General features: G+C 36.6%; 2 protein-coding genes across 3 annotated transcripts; one reads left to right on the top strand and one right to left on the bottom strand.

Annotated features, from left to right (window-relative positions):
* The first annotated feature begins 1,960 nt into the window (after positions 1 to 1,960).
* LOC106418543 (E3 ubiquitin ligase PQT3-like) lies at positions 1,961 to 7,655 on the top strand. Of its 2 annotated transcripts, none has more exons than XM_022709977.2 (16): positions 1,961 to 2,366; positions 2,671 to 2,852; positions 3,264 to 3,360; positions 3,525 to 3,606; positions 3,703 to 3,869; positions 3,951 to 4,027; positions 4,156 to 4,212; positions 4,307 to 4,463; positions 4,554 to 4,705; positions 4,791 to 4,955; positions 5,041 to 5,349; positions 5,571 to 5,609; positions 5,713 to 6,007; positions 6,101 to 6,220; positions 6,305 to 6,395; positions 6,773 to 7,655. In XM_022709977.2, the coding sequence occupies exons 2-16, from the start codon at positions 2,687 to 2,689 to the stop codon at positions 7,424 to 7,426; spliced, it is 2,628 nt and encodes an 875-aa protein (XP_022565698.2). In that variant the 5' UTR covers positions 1,961 to 2,366; positions 2,671 to 2,686; the 3' UTR covers positions 7,427 to 7,655. The 2 variants fall into 2 exon arrangements, with proteins under 2 accessions (XP_022565698.2, XP_013714718.2); XM_013859264.3 differs by having other exon boundaries at positions 1,962 to 2,461.
* BNACNNG61080D (transcription factor KUA1) lies at positions 7,464 to 10,853 on the bottom strand. The gene is made up of 3 exons (XM_013858634.3): positions 9,548 to 10,853; positions 9,262 to 9,470; positions 7,464 to 9,122 (listed from the first exon to the last, which is right to left on the bottom strand). The coding sequence occupies exons 1-3, from the start codon at positions 9,795 to 9,797 to the stop codon at positions 8,598 to 8,600; spliced, it is 984 nt and encodes a 327-aa protein (XP_013714088.1). The 5' UTR covers positions 9,798 to 10,853; the 3' UTR covers positions 7,464 to 8,597.
* Between the last annotated feature and the right edge of the window lie 1,763 nt (positions 10,854 to 12,616).

The following is a 12,616-nucleotide window of genomic DNA, read 5'->3' as shown; positions in this document are numbered from 1 at the left end:
AAGTCAAATATCATTTTTAATATGGACTTCTTTTATTTTAGCTCCTTGCATATAATACTTTCTATAATTGTATGGAAATGTATGAACAATTAGGGATTTGCAACATTCCTTTGTGGCAATGGGATATTCATTTTTTTTTCAAATCTCCTGGGTCAGAACTTTATTAGTTGTGTATATATATCATACTATCCTAATATCTACGGTATTACAACCTAAACGTTTCAAAACTAGCAAAGAAAATAAGTGGCATGAATTTCATCTCTGACTTGAGCCAAATAAGTCTTTGTGGAAGATGGGTGAAAGTCATAAAACTTTGGAAGCAGTATTCGGCTGCTGGTGAAGAGACCAGTGAAATGGTTTTCATATGCTATATATTCTTTAAATCTTAAAAAAAAATCAAATGTTACTTCTGCTAATCCATATAGGGGTGTTCAATTTTGATGTCGGTTCGGTTTCTTCGATTTTTTCGGTTTTTCGGTATTCCAGTTTATAAAAAATAGCTACCATATTAAAGACCATATATATTTTGGTTTGGTCCGGTTTATATACAGCCAGTTTCCGATTTATTTGGTTTTATACCAAAATACCATAAACATAATCTTTTATAACATTTTGTCTTTAATAACCTTTTGTTTCAAAAAAAAATGATCTTTTATAATTTTGTAAATTTTACTTTATATAATTAAATATTGGCTTTAATAAAACACGAAGATACTTTCATTTTTAAATAGACTATTTTATTTTACAATTTAAAATAATTAGTAAACATATTAAGTTGATAACAATAATATTTTCTATAGAATAGAAAAATTAGCAATCCATAATATTATTAACTAAATATTAGTGTACATATATGTCAGCGTAAAAAAAATAAAATTATGTTTTTTTAATTTGATAAAGATGAAATATATCTTTTGACTTAAAACAAAATATTAAATTAGTAAAATAAAAATTTTAAGTATGAAGACCATATCAATAAATAAATTATGTATATGTTACTAATTATATTATAGAATTTACATATAATTATACAACATATTTTCATTTTATTCGCTTTGATCAGTATAATTAGTTTATATGCCAAACCATATCCATATAGCGAATTTAAAAAAAAAATAACATCCATTCGGTATATTCGGTATTACCAAATTCAAAACATTTTTTCTATTTCGGTTCGGTTTTGCCGGATTGAACTCCTTAATCTAAACCATGTATAATATCTCACTATTGCTTTAACCTATTCAATATCTATTGATTAAATTTATAATTTTTTTTAGTCTACTCACCCCGCGCAGGGCGCGGATCATCACCTAGTGACAAAGTATAATAGATATGAATGGTGACCAAGGAACAGCGATGAATAATGCATTCCCTAACATTCATAAAAAAATCACAATTCACAAGGAACGATTTTCCTTTCCTTCTCATTCTCTACCATTCCATTTTTTGTAGAAAAATAAAAAACAAAGTTAATTTTTGTTAAATATGGAAAGAAACAATCATTCATTTTCATTCTTGCAATTTTATTCCTCAAAATTCTTTTTCAATTCGTTCATTTTTTTCTTTCTAAAATGGTCACTAGTCGGACCTACAAGTTAAATTATTAGAGTTAAGATATTTAAATATTGATGTATTTATTTGATCAAAATATGCTTATAGTAAAATATTTTATTAGTTTCCCTTTTTAATAATTTAATAATTTATTTTTTTTATTATTAAATGTATTAAAAATGTAAAAAAAAAACTATTTTAAAATATAAATCATATTGAAACCGAATGAATAAATTTTTGGATTAAATCAATCTATTTTTTTTTTTTTTTGACAAATCAATCTATTTAATGTAGCTGAGAAGATATATGTCAATAAGAAAGAATTTAGGAAATTTAATGTATAAAAGGAAAGAAACCGTGTTTCTGTTTGTATTCCAACTATAAATATCATAAAGATTGATTAAAGTTGTCCCCAGTAAATTTTATTTTAACACACATTAAACAAAAGTTCCTCAGGACACGATACGGGAGAGGGAGAGAGAGAGAGAGAGAGAGAGAGAGAGAGAGAGAGCTCCCTGGTTTCCAAACCCTAGATTTCAAGATCGATCTACCTGCTTCTCTTCGAGACACCGCACAGCTCGATTTTCCACGACGATTCTGTAGCTCGTCTTCGATCTCACCCAGATTCAATCAAGGGTCTCTTAAATTTTCGATCCTTCTCTCTACTGGTGGAATAGGCGCTTGGAGCTTCCGGATCTTACGGACTGAAGCAAGTCGTCCGATTCGTAGCGACCGTTGTCGGTTTTTGGGCTTTGAAGATCTTCAGAGGAGATTATCTGCGGCGCAATCACGGATTTGATCTCGTTCCTGAATCTGTAGGGACTTTTTTTTCTTCTCGATTTGTAGATTTGGCGTGCTCTCTTGCTTCAAGCGTGGAGGGAGGTTTCGTCTCTGAAGTCGAATCATCGAAGTAAAAAATTGAAACTTTAGGTTTAATTTTATTGTATTTAGGAAATCAAATCATTGGCCTCGATTTCGATTTTTTTTTTTTCTTTTATAAATCGAAGGCCTTGGTTTGGGTTTTCAAAACAGTAGCTTTGTCTTGTGAGTTCTTCGTCGTGTCATTATAATCTTATACTACAAAATTAGTAATACATATGTATTTGCTTTATTATTCAGATAAAAGAAAATTTCAATGGCAATATATTACAAGTTTAAGAGTGCAAGGGATTACGATACCATCGCCATGGATGGCCCCTTTATATCAGTTGGTATTCTCAAAGACAAAATTTTCGAAACTAAGCATTTGGGCAGTGGTAAAGACCTTGATATTGTCCTCTCCAATGCCCAAACTAACGAAGGTTTGTATTCTCTGTCACAAGACTCATTGTCTTGCTTGTGTGTTTATAGCTTGCTACGCTGTTTTGATTTAGCTGCTTTGCTAGTAAGTGTGACGATATGGTTGCACCTGTGATACAATCACCTTGATTTTACATGATGTTCCTATCTTTGAGCCAAGTATTAGGTTAGGTTATGTATTCATTGTCGCGTGTGTATATAGCTTTCTAAGTGAATCTCGTCTCTCCTTGATCAGTATTGTCTTGCTGTCTTTTGGATTTCTGTTTATGTCTTTTCAAACATAGTTTTGTTTGTTGCCAAATCAAGTATTGTGCTTTAGCTGTTTTGGTACTCAGTGACAATATGGTTTATATGCTGTTCATCATATCTTTGCACTCATGGTCTTTTATATGTTCTCTGTTTTGAATTTTCAGAGTATTTGGATGAAGCGATGTTAATACCAAAGAATACATCTGTTCTAATTCGTCGTGTCCCAGGACGCCCTCGCATCACAGTTATTACTGCACAAGAGTACTTTCTCTCATATCTTTTGATTTCCATCTACTTTGTCCACTTATCTAGCTAAATTATCTTAAGCTAAAGAAAAGATGTTTAGCTAAAACCTAAGTTGAAAGTGTGACTGGCATTGATTTTCATGCTAAATATTAAATAATGCAATTTTCTGAACATTGCAGGCCTAGAATCGAGAATAAAGTGGAACATGTTCAGGCTGAAGCTAGCAATTCTCATGTTGCTGAACCATCTGCAGCAAAATATGTAAGTTGATTACGGTGAACATTTATCTTGGCGTTTAGTGCACTGGATTTTTTATAGCTACAAAAGTACTAATTTTCCCCTATTTTCACATTCTAGCCTGAAGATGAGTTTGACGAGTTCGGGAATGATTTTTACTCCATACCTGCTGTCCAAGTTGCACACCATAACAATCCATGTCCTGTTCTTGCACCAACAGAGGAGAAAGTAGATGAAGAAAGCAAACTTCAGGCGTTAATTGACACACCAGCACTTGACTGGCAGAGGTAAGCTATCTTTCACAAATGGTGGACGTGTGATGTTTTAAGACATTTATCAACCCTCTTATTCTTATTCAATGTTAACAGACAAGGTCAAGATAATTTTGGGGCCGGGAGAGGTTATGGAAGGGGTATGAATGGAAGGATGGGTGGACGTGGTTTTGGTAATCTTCATATTCTTTGTAATTATTGTATTCTAGGATGTCTTCATTAACTTTTGTCAAAGATTTTTTATTGTATTTTATTTGCAACAAGTTTTAAGATACTGAGTTTGTTTTGTTGGCTTGGATAGGAATGGAAAGGAAAACACCACCTCCGGGATATATTTGCCATCGTTGCAATGTCCCTGGTATGTCTGCTTTAGTTGTGTATATACTTTATTTTTCTTACATATTTCTATATAAATAAAAAGTGCTAAGAGCATCTTTTATTGACTGTATTAGGACATTTAATTCAGCATTGCCCCACAAATGGTGACCCTACCTACGATGTTAAGCGAGTCAAACCACCTACTGGTATCCCCAAGTCCATGTTGGTGGCAACCCCTGATGGCTCTTACTCGCTGCCAAGTGGCGCAGTTGCAGTTCTTAAACCAAATGAGTAAGTTGTGCTTAATCAGTATGGGAATGGTGCTATTTGGTACTTTCTCGCATATATTGATTATAACGTGAGTGCTTATTGTGTCTTCAGGGATGCTTTTGAGAAGGAAATGGAGGGATTGCCGTCAACGACACGCTCTGTAGGAGAACTTCCGCCCGAGCTAAAGTGTCCGCTATGCAAAGAAGTAATGAAAGATGCTGCACTTACAAGCAAATGTTGTTTCCAGAGCTTCTGTGACAAGTGTAAGTACAACTCACAATACCTTGCCTTCTGTTGACTGTTACCAGTTCATAACTATTCTTCTTACTTTGATTATATGCAATTCAGGTATCAGAGATCACATTATTGCAAAGTCGAAGTGTGTCTGTGGAGAAACTGATGTACTTGCTGACGATCTTCTACCAAACAAGACGCTAAGGGATGCCATAAACCGTATTTTGGAAGCCGGAAACGATAGCATTGAGAATGCCGGCAGCGCGGGCCATATCACAGGTCTGTCATTACTTTAATTCATGTGTGTGTGTTTAAACCTTGTTTGATCAGTCGTCAATGCTAAATCATCATGGACGTAATGTAGATTTGGAGTCTGCACGCTGTCTTCCTCCTCCCAAGGGTCGATCTCCTGCTACATCTGCTGCATCTAAAGGCGAGAAGAAACCAGGTCATAGTAATAACAACGATGCGCCAACAGTAAAACTGCCAACGGAAATTGCAGAGATCACAAGTGCCCCTCGGGCATCTGCAGAAGATAAAACGGAAAAGCCAGTGGATGCGTGTGAAAGCACTCAAGGGCCCGCTGCTGTGAAAGAAGCAACAGTCTCAAAGATGAATACGCAAGCTCCTCCCAAGGAAGAAGTGCAGCAACAGGTTGCTGCTGGAGAGCCAGGTAAAGGAGATATGTGTAATCCTGATAGTAACTTTACAGTACATTGTGAATAACTGATAGTGAAAGCTCACTTTCCCCCCTTTTACTGAGATAAGATCAAGTTTGACTATTTCCATCTGGAATCTTTTTATAATTTTCATTACTGATGAACAATAGATTTTGCAGATTTGTATATGTAATTTAATGATTAACAGTCTTCGTACTTTTTTGTCATTTGCCAGCAAAAAAGAAGAAGAAGAAACCCAGAGTTCCTGGAACCGGTAAGCTTTCTTTCTTATGCTCAACGCCCTGTCATGTTCATTCTTCCAAGTTTCAAGCCTGTGGTAACCGAACCAAAGGTGTAACTGATCGTTTTTGTTGTAGAGATGCAACAATGGAATCATGTGCCGGATCTAGCAGGCCCTGACTACAATATGATGCAAATGGGTCCGGGTCCAGGTCCAGGTCCCCAGTTCTTCAACGGCATGCAACCTGCCTTCAACGGCTTTCATCCCGGCTTCAATGGGTTTCCAGGCCCTTTTCCGGGCCAGATGCCTCCATTTATGGGGTACGGAATAAACCCGATGGAGATGGCATTTGGTAGGGGTATGAATATGATGCATCCAGATCCATTTGCTGCACAGGGATTTGGATTCCCTAACATACCACCACCTCACAGGTACAAGAACAACAACACACTTGATGCTCTTTTGTCAAAATAACAGTCGAGTCTTGTTAACAATGTAATGATGAAACTTTGGTGTGGATGCAGGGACTTGGCGGAGTTGGGAAACCGTATGAATCTCCAACGTGCCATGATGGGAAGAGACGAAGTCGAAGCCCGAAAAGCTGAGATGCTAAGGAAACGGGAAAACGATAGACGAACCGAAGGGTACATCACAAGAAACATTATTACCTATTACATTCAGAGAAGGGTATGTTGTTTGACCTAATAAACATTTGTTTTGTGTAACAGTGGGAAGATGTTTAGAGATGGAGAGAATAGCAGAATGATGATGAACAATGGGACTTCAGCGTCTGCATCATCCATCAACCCTAATAAATCTGTATGTTTCCTCTTGTTGTCTCATCTTTCTCTTTTTCCATGTTTTACCAGTTATTCATTTATTTTTCGTTTTATTATTAGAAAATGGCTCCCTCCTTAACTTCAAAAAACGAAGGAAATTCATTACAGAAAGTTTGGGGGAGTGTTTTGTAAGAAAGCCAAAAGTATTGGCACTAGCCGTAATTTTTCTAATTTAAATGCAGTTTTAATACCAAGAAAGAACACGATTAGAATGGTAGACGGCCAGGGATATATCTTGGACTTTAAAGCCCAGCTATTTGTTAATGTTGGGCCGAGTAGTCCAATACTACTTCCTCGGAATTATATATATTTTCCTTTGATTGGGCTAATAATTTGATTACTACTGGTTTCTCACAGCGACAAGCACCTCCGCCGCCGAATACGGAGTACGACCGACGCAGACGGCCGGAGAGATTGTCTCCCGAGCATCATCCGCCGACGCGTAAGTCAAAGTCTCCGTCTCGCGATTCCAAGAGAAAATACGAACGCTATCCCGAGGAACGTGATCGTCAACGCGACCGTGAAAGGTCGTCCCGTCACCAGGACCTAGATCGTGAACACGACCACCGCACTCGCGACCGTCGCGATGAAGACAGAAGCCGAGACCACCGTCACAGCCACCGAGATTCGGAACGCAACCAACATCGCCACCGTAAACGATCGGAACCTCCGCCGTCGGAGCCAACAGCTGCAACTAAATCCGAGATGGAAAAGTCAAGCGTGTTCGCTCGGATAAGCTTTCCGGAGGAAGAAACTTCCAGCAAACGAAGAAAGGTGTCTTCGTCTTCTTCTGCTTCCGTGGCGGAGCCGCCTGTCGCCGTCAGTACATCAATGCACCGTCACAGTCGTAAGGAGATTGAGGTAGCAGATTACGAGTCGAGCGACGAAGATAGGCATTTCAAGAGGAAGCCATCGAGGTACGAGCGATCTCCACCAGTGGTGATTACTGATGTGAGTGATGATAAGCATCGATACTCGAAACGCGGCAAGGGAGAGAGATCTCGAGCTTAGCTCTTTTTTTTTTTGTGTGATTTTGCCTCAAGGCGGGAAAATTTAAAAATAAGAATATCTTTCTTATTTTCTTCCAACGAACAAATAATAGAGAGCTCTTTTGTCGTCCATTGAATGCTTTCCTTTTTTTTTTGGTAATGGAATTCGATTTGGTAACCTTTATTTTTCTTTTTGACTTGTACTTGGTTCATTTGTTTATCTGATCTAAATGACATGAATGAATTTACTACTTTGAGATGTATAAGTTTTTAAATGGTTCCTTGTTATTACACAAATCTAATTTATCCTACATTTCTGTGATTTTGAGAAGTATTGCGTGTAAGATTCACCCGTTTCTATTTGTTTAACGTGATTGAATTAAACGTATTCATGAGTATGGATCAAATTTTTTCATGAAAACCGTCAACATATATAACTTCCAAAAAGTGATTTAAGAGAATTTTCATCGTAAATTTTGAAATCCTCTCACATTACCGCTCCAATCTATCTTTTCTATTAAAATAGCAGTGTGACCCATTGATAAAAGTATGGTCCAACTATTTTAATACAATTCTTAAAACTTCTTATTAATCACTGAACAGAAATATTATATAAAGAAAAACACAAATATGACTAACAACACAAATATAAAAATTAAATTTTTAAAGAAAATATAAAACAAAAAATATACCCGCCCTTTCAAATTAATACATCCTTATTTTTAGGAAAGATTTCACCAAAAGTCATATAACTTAACTTATTTAATTTTAAATATTAAAAATAAGAATTAACTTGGAGATGACATTGAGATAAGAAGTTTCTTAAAACTTTTTGAAGGTATCTCATTGGAAAGTCTCAAAGACGGTTCTCATATTAGTTTATTTTGATCACTGGAGATTTGTTAGAGATCAGCAATAAAAATCGGCAATATAAAAGGTAGAAATACAAAAGGATCAATTTAATAAAAAATGTAATAATTTGTTTTTCCCTTTTCGTTTCTTTTTTTTTTCTCTCTCGCAAATAATCAAAGCTGAACTAAAAGACCCTAAAACTAACAAAGCAAATCTTGTTTTTAAGTTACTGTGACCAAATAATTAACCTGTAATAAACCCCCAACCAATGACAAGATATCTTGCCCGCAAATACTTAAGCCGCATGTATCACGTTGGCGATGTCTGAACTATCAGGAGGACTAAGCATTCGGGTGAAATGGTGATTGTCTCGTCTCTGAACCTCCACCTAGCTTCAGCGAAAGAGACTGATCGGATTCACCATTCTCTTTTGGCTCTCCAAGGCTGAGCTTAGTAGTCATACCAAGAAGCCCATTGACATTGAAGGGAGCTTTCGAGTGCACTGCAGTTGGTCTGAGAATCTCGTGAGTTTCCTCTTTCTTGGCTGGTTCAAGAACATAACCCGCAGACCATACTGGGAATGGAAATGGGTAATATGGTGAGAAGTAGCCTGGATACAGTACCGGGTACGAGCCAGGTCGTTGCGGTTGAGGTTGTGAACGCAGTTGTGTGGTTGGGGGGGTTGGTTCCTTAATGGTAGAGTTTGTTGAGTCCATTGATTCAGATTCTTCGATTTTGAAGATCGACGTTGCATGAATGGAATTACGAGCAAATGTCTGGTGAACCGAATCACCCCTTTGCATTTTTGTTTCCACACGAGTGTTCTCTGCTTTTGGTGCTTGCAAATCCAATGGAGTATCTCCTCCCTGCAAGGATATATTACATCATAATAAGGAGAATAAAATAAAAGTAATGCATTTCAAGATCAAGTTCATGTGAGAAGTCATCTTGCGAGTTAAAAAAAATAAGCTAGTTTAACTATAAAGATGATTTAACAGGACCAACCTCATGAGGAATCATATCAAAGAGACTAGAACGTCTTTTGCGACGAGACACATCAGATAGTCTCATGAAATGCTTCTGAGCATGGCTAGCAACCTGTGTTGGTGTCCTTGTCCTCACATATTTTCTTGAAATGCCTCTCCAATCACCTTTGCCTAGCTTCTCTAAACCTAACAAGTACATCCTATGTTCTTCCTCTGTCCATATAGCTCCTACAAAACCAGATCAAACGAACAAATCTATTAGCAATCTCACAAAGAAATGGGATATGAGTCAGAGTTATAGATACCTTTCTTTCTCTCGCGGCTAGAGGAAGAGCCAGCAACGAAACCCTCAGAAGTGTAACCATCACCAGCGACATGGTCAGGGACAGCACCCGGAGAACCCGACCCATGCCCATGGCTAAGAAGATTACCCATACTAACACTTTTCCTGATCGAACCTCCGGTGAGCCTTACACCAAAAAGCATCACCCCACGACTGGGACATGTCCTAGAGTTGTGACCATTGTGATTGCAGTGAGAGCATCGCCGCGTCATGACCGGAACCCGAGTTTCTTCTGACCAATAGGATCTGATCAGAGATGAAGAAAGAAAGACAACAGTTTATATATGTGGTCTTGCTGGACTTATTGTAAGAATCTTTTAATATTTTCTTTGATATTGTTATTATGTGTTCATATATAAACTCGGAAATTGTTTGGTGTATAATTCATAGGTGGATTTTCCTTTTCTTTTCCATATTTCCATATTGACTTTACAGTCAATGCAATGTGTCCATATTTGTAGATTTTTTGGGGAAAAACTTATAAATTACTTGATCTCATTAGTTCAATTTAGCTGTTACTATTAAATGATAATCTCATTTTTATCTTAAAATTTTCAAGGATACAGGTTGTCTTCATTTTTAAAATTTACTTTACAACATATAGTTTACATGTCTTTCGGTTTTTTTTTTTTTTTGATAATTCAGGGTTCCCCACTTACGTGGATCATTCCCTGGGCCCGGTTAGGCAGCGGTCCACTTCACCCGGGAGGGCTTAAACCTGGGCTGGGGACAAGGCCCAACACCCAGTACCGCATTTGATGACAGGATGGGCAGTTCCCCTCCGTCTGGCGTCTTTCCGTTTTTAACATGATAAGACCATATAACTTAATTTACAAGTTAATGCCACAGCGAATCACATAAGTGTAGATAATCTTTTTTCCTTATATTCATGCACATCGGTTCATAATAAGCCAGTTTCTAGTTTTACTGACTGTATAAAGCTATCCAAGTGTCCTATGCCAGATAATTATGAATCTCTTGTATAGGATAATTAATATTTTGTTTCTAATTACATTAAAATGAATGTTCATAAAAAATCTGCGAAATTTAACCAAATAACTATGATTGATCCAATAAAGCCAAAATATCAATTACACAATCTACATTTTAAAGTATGTAGCCTCGACAAAAAAAAGTATGTAACAGCTCCTTCACGCGTTTCATACAAAACTTTGACTAGATTTTTCGAAGTTACAGACAAAGTAAATAAATATAACAAAAGAATAAAAAATAAAACATCAATTTAACATTAAAGCACTATGAAAAGAAACAAATGCTAACATCTCACATAAAAGAAAACCAGATATTGGTTTAATAAAACGCCATAAAACTAAGACATTTTCGACTTTGAACTATGATTATATGAAGATATATATATATTTAACAATACAACTCAAAATATCCAAAACTTTACGTACCCTTTCATCCAAAACTGTACTCATAAATAAAATATGTTATCTTTTAAATTTTCCTCTTTCAAAAGAAAAAAAAATTCATGGTTGCGTTTTTTTTTTTGCTAATGACCACTACAAGAAAACAGCGATACACTGAGGGAAAAAATCGTCGGTATGTCGTCGAAATAACGTCATTCCGACGACATACCGACGAAACAAGTTCTCGGAAATAACTCTTCGGAAATTCATTTTTCCTCAGAAATCCCTCGGAATTTTCCGACGGAATTCCGAGGAAACAATTTTCCGAGGAAATTCCGAGGACCACCAGTTCGTAGGAAAGCTCCTCAGAATATACTGAGGGAGAACTTCGTCGGGATATTTCGATGGACTTTCCGATGGTCCAATCCTCGAAAGTTCCGACGAAATATTCCTCCGAATTTTCATCGGAAAATTCCGAGGAACGGGGTCCCTCGGAATATTCCGAGAACATGTCCCTCGGTATATTCCGAGGAAGATGTCCCTCGGTATATTCCGAGGGTTCAATTCCTCGGAATGTAAAAAATATTAATTTTTTTTAAAAAAAATAAAATTTTTGAAATTTAAATTCGAAAATATAAAATTAAAATTAAAATTGAAATCATATTAATTAATATTCAAAGTTTCACAAATAAAAATAAAACATTCCGAGTTTTTGGAAAAAAAAAAAACTACAGGTCTGGCACGTCTGGGAACACCTCGTTCGGGTACATCCTCTGCATTATCTCCATCATTTGCTGGTTCAGCCTCCTCTGTGCCTCATAGCCCGCCTGTTGAGCCGCCATCTGGGTCTCCAACAAAGATATGCGATCATCCTTGTCCTACAACTGAGCCGTAAGTACTTCTGGATCAACAAAGGGCGGTGGTGCAGAAGAAGGAGGAACCGACCAGGTGCGACGATCCAAACCGACCAAACGTCCCTTCTTCTTTGGAACCGACTGAAATAGAAAATAGCCAAATTTACAAATTTAAATCAAGAAATAAATAAATTGATCCAGAAGAACAAAAGCTTAATAATGAATTAAATTTTAATAATGAATCAAATTTTAATGAAAAAAAAATATGTTTAATTACCATGTTTGACCCTGTCCATGTGGATACGGAGTGAGATAGGGAAGATGGTCACGACCGGGCTGTCAAACCAACTCCGCAGCACTCATCACGCCCGGAGGACCCGGAGGAGCAGGAGCGGGTGCAGCAGTGGGAGCGAGAGGAGCAGGAGCGGGTGCAGCAGAGGGAGATGTATGGTAGGAGCTGTGCGGCGAAGGAGAATCCTGAAAATGGCTGGAATCCCGAGACTGGCTCTCCGTACCACCACGACCACGACGCTGTCGAGGCCGGGTCTGATCATCATGCGACTTGTAAATTATAAAAAAAATATTTAATAAATATAAAAATATATAAATTAAATTTAAAAAAAAAATCCCAAATAATACTATTTAATCACAAAAAAAGTTTTATAGACATTAAAAATGTTTAATAAATATATAAAAATAGTTCTAATAAACAAAAAATAGTTTTAATAAATAAAAAATAGTTTAATAATTACAAAAAATAGTTTTAATAATATTAAAAATGTTTAATAAATATAGAAATTTATA

This window comes from Brassica napus, chromosome C9 (genome assembly GCF_020379485.1).
Source record: "Brassica napus cultivar Da-Ae chromosome C9, Da-Ae, whole genome shotgun sequence".
NCBI classification, from domain to species: Eukaryota; Viridiplantae; Streptophyta; class Magnoliopsida; order Brassicales; family Brassicaceae; genus Brassica; species Brassica napus.
Note: the sequence above shows the minus strand (reverse complement) of the source record. Positions and strands in the feature narration are given on the sequence as shown.

Excerpts from the sequence above, each read along its gene's own strand:
- BNACNNG61080D (XM_013858634.3), bottom strand. The coding sequence starts at position 9,797 with ATGACGCGGCGATGCTCTCACTGCAATCACAATGGTCACAACTCTAGG. Across the intron at positions 9,471-9,547 it reads TAGCCGCGAGAGAAAGAAAG|GAGCTATATGGACAGAGGAA; the intron begins GTATCTATAACT and ends CTGGTTTTGTAG. Across the intron at positions 9,123-9,261 it reads TTGATATGATTCCTCATGAG|GGAGGAGATACTCCATTGGA; the intron begins GTTGGTCCTGTT and ends ATATCCTTGCAG.
- LOC106418543 (XM_022709977.2), top strand. The coding sequence starts at position 2,687 with ATGGCAATATATTACAAGTTTAAGAGTGCAAGGGATTACGATACCATC. Across the intron at positions 2,853-3,263 it reads CAATGCCCAAACTAACGAAG|AGTATTTGGATGAAGCGATG; the intron begins GTTTGTATTCTC and ends TTGAATTTTCAG. Across the intron at positions 6,221-6,304 it reads AACGATAGACGAACCGAAGG|TGGGAAGATGTTTAGAGATG; the intron begins GTACATCACAAG and ends TTTGTGTAACAG.